Genomic DNA, 10,315 nt, shown 5'->3' with positions numbered 1-10,315 from the left:
TTTTCTTTCTTTCTTTTTTTTTCTGTTTAAAGCGTCGCCGCTCCCGCCTGGAGAAACAAGGGGGTGCGGGCGGGTGGAGGCTGGGGGCGGTCCCCTCTTTAGATGCCCGCCCCACCGGAACCCGCCGCCTCGCCCTGGGCCGTTGCCAGAAGGCTCTCACCTGGGCCCGCTGGCCTGGCCACCGGATTCCTCCGGGCGGGGCGGGGCGCGGCGCGGCGCGGCGGGGAGACCAGCCTAGACTTCGGCCCGCCCCATCAAAGCGGGACACCGAGGCTGGGAGCGGAGGAGCGGTCCTGCCTAGGTCACTGGAAGGAGGAGAGGCCAGGTGGGATTGGAACCCAGGCCTCAGACTTTTCCCAGCTTCCCTTGCACACGTGAGGGTCCCATCACCCCAAAGTCACATCCCAATTGTCCTGGTGTCCTGGTCCATTCTCCTTTGGCTAGGGGCGGGGGGTGGGGGGGTGGGGGGTGGCACCCTTTGCCGGGGGGGCTTAGTGAGGAGTCCCGAAGAGGGGCAGAAAGAACGCAGCTGGAATCCCAGCTTCCCTACCAACTCCCCCTCTAAATGGCTTCCTGGTGCCCACCGTACCCCCCCTTCCCTCCCTCCTCGTCTGGCCTGGCTGGCGGGGCTGGCTCTGGGCCTCAGACACTCTGGAATCGCCAAGGTCTGAGCTCAGGGCCTGGCCCCCTTCCCAGGCTAACAGCCGGGAGGAGGGGGGTGCTGCTTCAGGGCCCAGGGGCCTGGGGAGGGGCACAGCAGAGCCCCAGGCCAGGGGTTGGCAGGGGCCGGGGAGAGGCCTTGAGTCTGGTCAAGGCTGGAGGGGAGCCCAGTGTGTTCACTGGGCTGGAAGAGGGGCTGTCAGTGTCCTGGGGCCCAGGGTGGGTGTAAGGGGGAAGGCCTGGCCGGGGCACCCCAGGATTCAGTCTCTGACTCAGGACTCAGCAGGGGGTGGGTGTGACCAGGGTCTGTCCACAGCAGGACACTGCCAACTCAGGGTGGCACCAAACCCTGTCCCGCTGGGCCCCCGGCATGACACTCTGCCGGAAGGAGGGGGCGGGGTTCAGGATTTGTCCTTCAGGCACACCTGTCCCAGGGACTTGTGGCTTTTACATTGATGGTGGATTTGTTTGGGGAGACTGAGCGGAGCCCTTTGGCGGAGCCCCTTCCTGAGTTGCTCAAGCCCAGGCTGGAGTGGCGGGGGTGGGACAGGGGTCATCCCTTGTCCCCAGGGTTTCTCTGCCGCTGGGATCCGGCCGAGTGGGCGGGGCAGCCCCACCTGCTCTCCCCGCTCAGGTCACTGCCGAGGCAGGAAATGATACTGGCGCACGGCGGGGCATTTGATGATCACTTTTTCCTCGTGCTCATCGGAACCGGCCCTCCTCTGCCTAGAGCAGGAAGTGGCTTGCTTCGGAACACAGCCCCGGCAACAGAGCAGGGTGGGAGTGCAGCCTCCCTAAGCCTCAGCTTTCCCTCCCGTGAAATGGGGACCCAGTCACGCAACCAGCGGAGAACTATCACACACCAAGCTCTTGCTAAGAAATCGATCCAGCCCTCACTGGTGTGGCTCAGTGAGCTGGGTGTCAGCCCTTAGGGTGAAAGGTCACCCATGGGTTGGGTTCCTGCTCAGCGCACGCGCCTGGGTTTCAGGCCAGGTCCCCAGTAGGGGGCACGCGAGAGGCAGCTGGTGGATGTTTATGTCTCACACGTTCCTCTCTCTCGTGGATGTTTCTCTCTCCCTCCCCCTCTCTCTAAAAAGAAATGAATAAACTCTTAAAAAGAGAGAAAGAAAGAAATAGAACCAATCCCTGCCCTCCTGGAGCTTCTTCCCTGGGGGAGACAGACCTGGGACCCATCACTTCACCCACGGCGTGGCCACAGCAGAGCTCAGCGCTGTGGAAGGAGAGCCGGGGGCTGGGAACAAGAGTGGCGGTGGGACCTGGAGGTCCAGGGAGCCCCTCTGCCAAAGGGACTTCTAAGCGGGAGGAGGAGCAGGGATGAACTGGGTGAGCAGCCAGCCAAGCTGGAGGGGAGGCCACAGGAGGCCCAGGGGATTGAGGGGACCGGTGGAGACAATTCGCAAAGGGGGTGCACGGGGCACGCACAGGGTTGAGTGATGAGGAAGAGATCCAGTTCTTCTAGGAGCTGAGAGAAGGCCCTCGGGGCGACAGAATGGGGAGGGGAGAGACTTTGGGAGGTGGGAGGCCATGTGAGAAATCTGGGTTATATTTTCCTTGCTATGGGACAGTGTTGGGGCCCGAGGGGTACTGCCGTGTTATCCCAGGAGCACTGATCTAGTTTGGATGCAATGGAGATGTATTTGGGAGGCAGGATCTAGAAACCCACCAAGCGAAGGGTGCCAGGAGGCAGGTGGCGTGAGTGGCTCTGGTTGGGGCTGGCTGAGCTAGAGATGCCGGTGTCATCCAAGTGGAGACTCCCGGAGACGCAGCCTTGGGGACCTCAGCTCACAGGGGCATTTCAGGCTGTGGGCAAGGACGGTCTTGGCTCAGGAGAGAAGAGGGCCAGGCGGCCCAGGGAAGGCACCGCTCCCAGGTTTGGGACAGGAGGCAGAGTCAGCAGTGACTAGAAGGACAGCTGGAGGGAGCGGAGAGGGGGAAGCCAGGAATGTGATGTGGGAAGAGCCAAGAGGAGTGAGTGTGCACGGGCTTGGGGGGTGGCCAGCCGTGTCCGAGGCTGCTGGCCGTGGGACGGGGGAAAGGACAGCCCTTCTCAGGGGCCGCTCAGGGGACCCAGTGACTCGGAGCAGCGAAAGCAAGCCCCTCGGCCCAGGGCTCAGCACATAGTGAGTGCTCAGTAACTGTTACCTAGTGTCATTGCGAAACTCCTTAAGCTCAGGGGGATCTGGCAGGAGACAGCACCCCCAAGTGGGTGGTGGAGGGGACTAGAGTGGAGAAAGTGCTCGCAAAGGGCTGAGGAGGCCACGGAGGGCAGCGGAGGGAAGCAGAGCCCCCCTGAAGGGACTGGGAGAGGGAGCCGCTGCCCCGCTAACCCGCCCCTGGTGTGCAGACACAGGAGCGAGCTGCGGCCTCCCGCAGAGACCTGCAGCCCGCGGGGCGGGAGCTAGGGCAATAAACCCTGTCCTAGTCTCCTCCTGCCCCGTCGAGCCCCCCAGGGGCTGAACCCAAAGAGAATCCTTCAGGCAGGGCAGCCCGGGTGGGCGCGTGAGCCTCGTGGCCCAGGGCAGGGAGGGCAAGGACGCACCGTGGACCTGCTGCAGGGCAGACTGCGACACCCATGCCCGTGGGAACTCTGGCCTGACCGCCTTTTCTATCCTCATGTCCCAAGTCCCCACGCCCAGTCACCTCTCTTCCTGGACTCTACTGGCACTGGCACGTTTCCATGTCTCCAGCACGTAAGTCCTCCTGACAGTGCCAGGGGACCGTGACCTCTGCGGTCACTCCAGACCATTCCCGCTGCCTGAGGAACCTCCCCACTCCCGTTTCTGTCTGCCCCGGGGCCTCCTCCACCTCGTGCCAGAGTTGCTTTTAAAAACCTAATTCTAAGCCCTGGCTGGCGTAGCTCAGTGGATTGAGTGTGGGCTGCGAACCAAAGTATCGCAGGTTCGATTCCTAGTCAGGGCACATGCCTGGGTTGCAGGCCAGGTCCCCCAGCAACCACACATTGATGTTTCTCTCTCTCTCTCCCTCTTTCTCCCTCCCTTCCCTCTCTAAAAATAAATAAATAAAATCTTAAAAACAAACCTAATTCCAACCACGCTTCTTGCCTGCTTAAAAACCCTCCAGTGGCTCCTCGTTTCTTACCACACCTGCAGTCCTCTGCGCCTCCCAGGTGCTGAGCTCGGGCCTTTGCCTTGGCCGGGGCTCCCTGCCCTGCGGGGCTCCCTGCCCTGCGGGGCTTTTCTGTGCATGTCTCTCTCTCTCCAAGACCGCTGCCCTGGCCCTCTGGGTCACATCACCTGGTTGGTTGCTGCTGCCACTCATCACAACCTGAAACTGCCTTCTTTCTGAGTTGGCTCGCTCATCTCTTGTCCCTCTCGCCGCCCTCCCAGGAAGGCACGAACTCCAGACCCTACCTAGCCCCGGGCTACCCACAGAGGCTGCTGAAGTTTGTTGACCCAATGGATCGAGGCCACAAGAGCACCCAGCATTTTCTGGGTACTTTGTACTGTCACGGCATGTCATCATGCCGGCACCCCGCAGAGGGGGAAACCGAGGCCCTGCACGGTGTAACAGGTAGACTCAGGCCCTCTGGGAATAAGATGCGGGGACTGAACTCAGGTCTGCTGGGCTCAAAACGCACACGGTGCTCCTGGGATGGAGGAACGAGAGGGTCCCACAGATGTCCTGAACATAGGTGGGTGGGGCCCCCAGGGCTGTGAGGGGCTTTGCTGGGACGGCACAGAGAGGAGCCGTGGCGCCCGAGCCCAGGGAATGATCAGACTGCTTAAACGTTAGGGGTGGGCTCCGAGTGCAGAGGGGCCCCTGAGGCCCTGAGCAGGCCAGGGACTTGGCTGAGGTTGTGCAGCTGGTTGGCCGCGGAGCCAGGACTCAGATTCAGACCCAGGCTCCTACACCCAGCTAGGGGGACCGGCGGGACGGTGGGCAGCGGCCTGCACAGTGGGAGCCACGTTTCTGGACGCAGCTCCGTGGTCGTTTTCCGGCGGGACTTCTTCCTGGCTGCGTCCCGTACCTGCCGTGGGAATCAGGAAAATTCTTCAACTTCGGTATGCCTCCCTTTCCTCCTTTGTAAACAGGGAAGAATCACATGAGCTGACATTTAGAAAGTCCGTAGCAGATGCTGGCCATATAGTGAGTACTCAGTGTACCCTAATTCTTTTTATTATTATCAGGTCTGGGAGCCGCGCTGGCCTGGCCGGCCTGGCTGGTGGGAGGAGAGTGGCCGGTGAGAAGGGGCTGACTAGCCCTGGCTGGCGTAGCTCAGTGGATTGAGCTCGGGCTGTGAACCAAAGCATCGCAGGTTCAATTCCCAGTCAGGGCACATGCCTGGGTTGCAGGACACGGCCCCCAGCAACCGCACACTGATGTTTCTCTCTCTCTCTCCCTCCCTTCCCTCTCTAAAAATAAATAAATAAAATAAAATAAAAAAAAAGAAGGAAAGGGAGCTGCCTGTTGTCAGACTCTGTGCCTCCTCTCTGGGTTCTGAATGTCTTCGGGAAGCTTCTAGGCTCTGCGGGTGGATGGGTCGGGGCTGCACAGCAGTTCTAAAGATGAGGGTTGGCCCTGGCCCAGTGGCTCAGTTGGTGGGAGCGTCGTTCTGAACACCCAAAGGTTGCGGGTTCAATGCCTGGTCAGGGCACATGCCTAGGTTGAGGGTTTGATTCCCTGGTCAGGGTGCAGATGGGGAGCAACCGATTGATATTTCTCTCTGTCCCTCTGTTTCTCTCCCTTCCTCTCTCTCTGAAATCAATAAGCATAGTCTTGGGTGAGGATTTAAAAAAAAGATGAGGGTTGGAAGTTTTAGGGGCCTGGAGAGGGCAATTCTCCCCTAAAGCATCTCTCTCCAACGACACTTTACGGAAAGTGGCCATCACCGAGTCCCTCTGATGTGTCATCCACTGTGATGAAGGGCTCTGAGAGACGGGATTGGAAAATGAAATGACCCTGTCCCCACTCCTGGTAAACCAGAGAGGGCCTTCAGCCCCGCTGCTCTTCCCCTCCTTTCAAGCAGAGCAAGTCCACTGGTGAGAGTGAGGCCACAGCTGCGTGCGGCCTGGGCGGAGCCGCAGCCCTGCCACGTCCCCAAGGGTGACCGTGGGTAAGTCCCTTCCCCAGTCCCAGCCTCAGCCCCCCTCATCTGCAAATTGGGGGTGATGACGAGCCCTAACTCACGGCATTGTCCTGAGGATTAAATGAGAAAATTCATGAAAACCTCTTAGTACAGTGCCCAGCCCAAAGAAAACGTACACCGAAAGTTGAGCATTATTATTTTCATCACTGTCCCCTGGGCTTTTTCTGTTTCACAGAAATGTCACGGTAATTCACATTGCAGTAAAAATGGAGAGGAAAGCCGACCCCTTTTCAGAGCCTGTGAGTGTGAAAATACAGTAATGTAACTTATGATTTTCAGACCTGTAGCTATGTGGCAAAAGCCACTTGTTGCCATTTGAAGTTGACCCCCAAATGAGGCAGTGGGGGTATAATTGAACTGTCTGTGAAAATGCCACCACTGTATGCACGATCACTCAGGAATGGGACTGACTACTGCCACGTCAACAGTGCCTCCGGTACTGGGCTGGCGCCTCAGAGGGCGTGCTAAATTCTTTGGTGAGGGAACGGGATGAAAGAGCCCAAATCCGCTGCTCCCGAGACAACTGGCCTGCCCACCACGACGGCTGTAAAGTGGCTTTTCCACCGGCATCTCCGGGACCTTCCCTGTGTTCTCCCCTGTCAAGGACTGGGAGGGGCTCAGAGGCACGGAGTCCTGTACTCTGCGCCCACTCAGTGATGGCGGACATGCGGCCACACCCGGAGCAAGGATGGGTCCGGGCAGCAGTGGAAACAGTCTGGACAGCGTGGGCTTGAGTGACAGCCTGATCCCTGTTGCTTCCGTCAGGGTAGGGCCCCGAGTGCTGGCACAGTGCTCTAGATAGTTTGATCGGCCCCGACTGGTTTCCACAGTGAATTGAAAACACCACCATGCAAAGCCCTCCGCTGGGCGGTGGGGTTGCAGCTGACATTATTTATTCCACATTTGGGACTCCTTGACTCAGCAGCCACAGCCACACTGTTTTCCAGCGGGAGCTGCCCTGCTCCGCAGGCGTCACTGGTCCCGGTCTGCAGATGAGGACTCAAGACCAGAGAGGCGAGGTAAAGGACTCCAGGTGACGCAGCCTGTGAGCAGCAGATCCAGGATCAAACCTGAGCCCACCTGACTCCAAGCCTGTGCCCTGTCCAATCTCTTGTGGAGCCTGACGCAGGCAGGGGCCCTGAGCGGAGGAAAGCAGTCCCCTTGAGGAGTGGGAGGGGAAGAATGTAGGGAGAGCGGGAGAAGACGAGGGCGCCAAGGGCCAGATCGGTAGGGCCCTGGAGACCACAGCGAGGACTTCGGGTGTTCATCTAAATGAGATGGGAAGACGCCAGAGGCTTTTAAGCAAAAGAGTGACATGATCTGATTTAGATTTTGAAAGAATGACTCAGTTTCCTGCTCTGTGAAATGGGGATAGCAGTGGTTCCTGCTCCAGAAGGTCGTCAGGAGAAAATGCAAGGGATTAAATGGGAGGGTGAGTGGAAGGGTCTTAGTTGGTGCCAGGAAGAATAGACCATTGAAGAGATATTGGCCACGAGGATGACAGGAAGGGTGGATTGAAGAGTCCAGCGTGGGGCTGGGAGCCCAAGACCGTAAGGACCGGGAAGGTTTGTGCGCACGGGCTCGAGTCCTAGAAGCCCTGCAGTCAGCTTGGCAGAACTGACCTGGAGTCAGGCCCCACGTCAGCTCTGCTGCTGCCCGAGAGCCTGCTGGGAGGTGGTGAGAGTGAAGAGGAGCACAGGGTTCTCCAAGAGAGCAAGAGGCAGCGAGGGTCTGAAAATGGCAGGTCCGAAGACTCTCCATGGAGGAGGAAGACGGGACTGGGAGGAGGGCGCTCAGTCCGCAGGTACTGTTGCTGAAGCGCGTGCTGTCTAACCAAAGGAGGAGGTTGCTGTTGAGATGATGGGGTCTGAGCCCCAGTGGACAGTCTCGGGGCAGGGGAGGACGCACATCCGGAGACCGCAGCCTGCCCCATCTGGCTTCTCCAAACCTTCTCCAATAAGGGAGAGGACGTGTATGGGAAAGAACACAGAAGAGGAGCCCTGGCTGGTGCAGATCAGTGGACTGAGTGCCAGCCTGCGAACCAAAGGATCACTGGTTGAATTCCCACTCAGGGCATACGCCTGGGTTCCAGGCCAGGTCCCCAGTAGGGGGCGCTCAAGAGGCAGTTACGCATTGATGTTTTTCTCTTCCTCTCTCCCTCCCTTCCCGTCTCTAAAAATAAATAAAATCTTAAAAAAAAAAGAAGAAGACGAGAAGAGGTAAAAAATCACCAAGACCAATGTTAGGGAGCATTAGTAATTTTAATAGCATCTCACCCAAGGAGACCATAACAGCCACCGGCTTGTGTAAGACGCCCTTCATTACCACCCACTCTCCAGCAAGCATTACTCCGCGGTGGCTGCTACCTGAAAAACGGGCTGTACTTCAGAAAAGTTGGGAGCTGTCTTTGTATCGGTCCCAGGCCTTAGGATAGGTAGGAGCTGGAGAGACCGGGACACCAAACATACAAATAGGCTGAAAGGTATAGAAAGCGAGAATGTTCTCTGCCTGACCTGCCTTGCAGGTTGAAGTGAGAAGTACTGAGGCCTGAAAAGGCTCCTTGCGCGATCAAGAGGCCGTTTGTTATTAGCAAGGGTGTTATTGTGATGACGCCAGTGCCCCGCCTGTCAATGGACCGGCCGGCGCGGAAAGGGAAAGCCCAGGATAGGCGGAGGCCAGCGGGGACTCCTCGAGCCAAGAGGTTCCCTCCGTCCGCGGCGGACAGAAAGGGCGACTGCGCAGCCACTTCCCGGTCCCGTGACCTGAGAGGAGTTACCGCGGAGAAGAGGCTCCCGAGCCCCACTCTCGCTGATCCCAAGTTTTCCTCTGCTGAGTTCCCGCTGGGCGGCGCGAACTGCGCAGGTCCAAGTCTGCAGCAGACACGCCCCACTGCGGGCGCAGGGACTTCCGAGGGGCGCTCTTGCGTCATTTCCGCCCTCGTTCTTTGCCCAACGTGGAGGGGGAGGAGCCGGAGAAAGGCGCTCTGTCTGTACGTCACTTCCGTTGAGCCTAGCGGCGACAACGGCAACATGGCTCTGAATGGCGCTGGTGAGGATCTGAGCTGCGGGGTTCTGCGGTCGCGGGGTGCGGGAGGTAGCCTGCTTCCACACGAGACCCAGGTCCAGCCCTGGCTGGCGTGGCTCAGTGGGTTGGGCGCCGGCCTGTGAACAGAAAGGTTGCTGGTTCCATTCCCAGTCAGGGCACATGCCTGGGTTGCGGGCCAGGTCCCTGGTTGGGGACCTGCGAGAGACAGCCAACTGATGCTTCTCTCTCACATCGATGTATCTCTCCCTCTCCTTCCCTTCCCCTCTCTCCGGAAATAAATAAATAAAACCTCTTGAAAAGAAACCCAAATCCCTTGTGCCTTTCTTTCCCCAGAAGTCGACGATTTCCCCTGGGAGCCTCCGACCGAAGCGGAAACGAAGGTTCTGCAAGCGCGACGCGAGCGACAGGATCGCATCTCCGCGCTCATGGGCGACTACCTGCTGCGTGGCTACCGCATGCTGGGCGAGACGTGCACGGACTGTGGGGTGAGGACACACTCGGGGTGGGGCCACATACCAGGCTGCTCGGCGCTTCCCCAGACTCTTTCTGGACCTCTTTGCCCAGCGTCTCACCCCTGCCCCTTGTGCTCTCTGGCCCTAGACGATCCTCCTCCAAAACAAGCAGCGGCAGGTGTACTGCGTGGCCTGTCAGGAGCTCGACTCAGACGTGGATAAAGATAATCCGGGTGAGGGGCTGCGTGTATTTGGTGGAGAGACGTGGTGACCGCCTTGGGGACAGTAGGCCTGGGAGGTGACAGTGGCTTCCTTGAGTGGGTCGGAGGTAAGGTGCTTTCTCCTTTTAGCTCTATAGAGGAGCATGCATTCAGCAAGAGCAGTGAGTGCCTCCTGTGTGCCCGGCACTAGGGAGATCCCCAGCTCAATCAGGCAGAGTCCTGTTGGAAGAGATGAATGGAGGGCAGAAATAAATCTGCTACAAAGAAGAAACTGAATGAGTTGCCTTGTAGAGTGACAGGGAAAACATGTGGAGCACAGAAAGAGCAGAGCAGTAGAGAGGAAGGAGAGGTGGCCCAGGGCTGAGGGAGGGCTCAGGCGTCCTGACCATTCCCCCCGATTTCTCCTCTTTTAGCTCTGAATGCCCAGGCCGCCCTCTCCCAAGCTCGGGAGCACCAACTCGCCTCTTCCTTGGAGCTCCCCGCAGGCTCTCGGCCCACCCCTCAGCCCCCAGTACCCCGTCCAGAGCACTGTGAGGGAGCTGCAGCGGGGCTGAAGGCAGCCCAGGGGTCGGCCCCTCCTGCTGCGCCTCCAAACGCAGATGTCGTGGCCAGCACGCAGGAGGCCGTCCTGCAGAAGCTGACCTGGGCCTCCGCCGAACTGGGCCCTAGCGCCTCCCTGGAGACTAGCATCCAGCTCTGCAGCCTCATCCGGGCTTGTGCCGAGGCCCTGCACAGCCTGCAGCAGCTGCAGCACTAAGAGCCCCTCCCCGCCAACCCCCCCCCAGAAAAACCCTCTAGAAAAACAGCCG

At 59.1% G+C, this 10,315-nt stretch overlaps 1 protein-coding gene across 1 annotated transcript; it reads left to right on the top strand.

The window, feature by feature from the left end:
- The first annotated feature begins 8,142 nt into the window (after positions 1-8,142).
- On the top strand, positions 8,143-10,303 carry ZNRD2 (zinc ribbon domain containing 2). Its single transcript, XM_045854911.1, has 4 exons — positions 8,143-8,836; positions 9,167-9,318; positions 9,434-9,518; positions 9,920-10,303. Exons 1-4 carry the CDS (start codon positions 8,395-8,397, stop codon positions 10,261-10,263), a joined length of 1,023 nt encoding a protein of 340 aa, XP_045710867.1. The 5' UTR covers positions 8,143-8,394; the 3' UTR covers positions 10,264-10,303.
- Positions 10,304-10,315: the final 12 nt, after the last annotated feature.

This window comes from Phyllostomus hastatus, unplaced genomic scaffold (genome assembly GCF_019186645.2).
Source record: "Phyllostomus hastatus isolate PE091 unplaced genomic scaffold, TTU_PhHast_1.1 phas_scaffold_11, whole genome shotgun sequence".
Taxonomy (NCBI): Eukaryota; Metazoa; Chordata; class Mammalia; order Chiroptera; family Phyllostomidae; genus Phyllostomus; species Phyllostomus hastatus.
This window is presented reverse-complemented; position numbering and strand designations above follow the sequence as displayed.

What these genes read in the sequence shown, in the direction of transcription:
- ZNRD2 (XM_045854911.1), top strand. Translation starts at nt 8,395, where the DNA reads ATGACGCCAGTGCCCCGCCTGTCAATGGACCGGCCGGCGCGGAAAGGG. An exon ending in AGACGTGCACGGACTGTGGG is followed by an intron (nt 9,319 to 9,433) that starts GTGAGGACACAC and finishes CTCTGGCCCTAG; the next exon opens with ACGATCCTCCTCCAAAACAA. An exon ending in CGTGGATAAAGATAATCCGG is followed by an intron (nt 9,519 to 9,919) that starts GTGAGGGGCTGC and finishes CTCCTCTTTTAG; the next exon opens with CTCTGAATGCCCAGGCCGCC.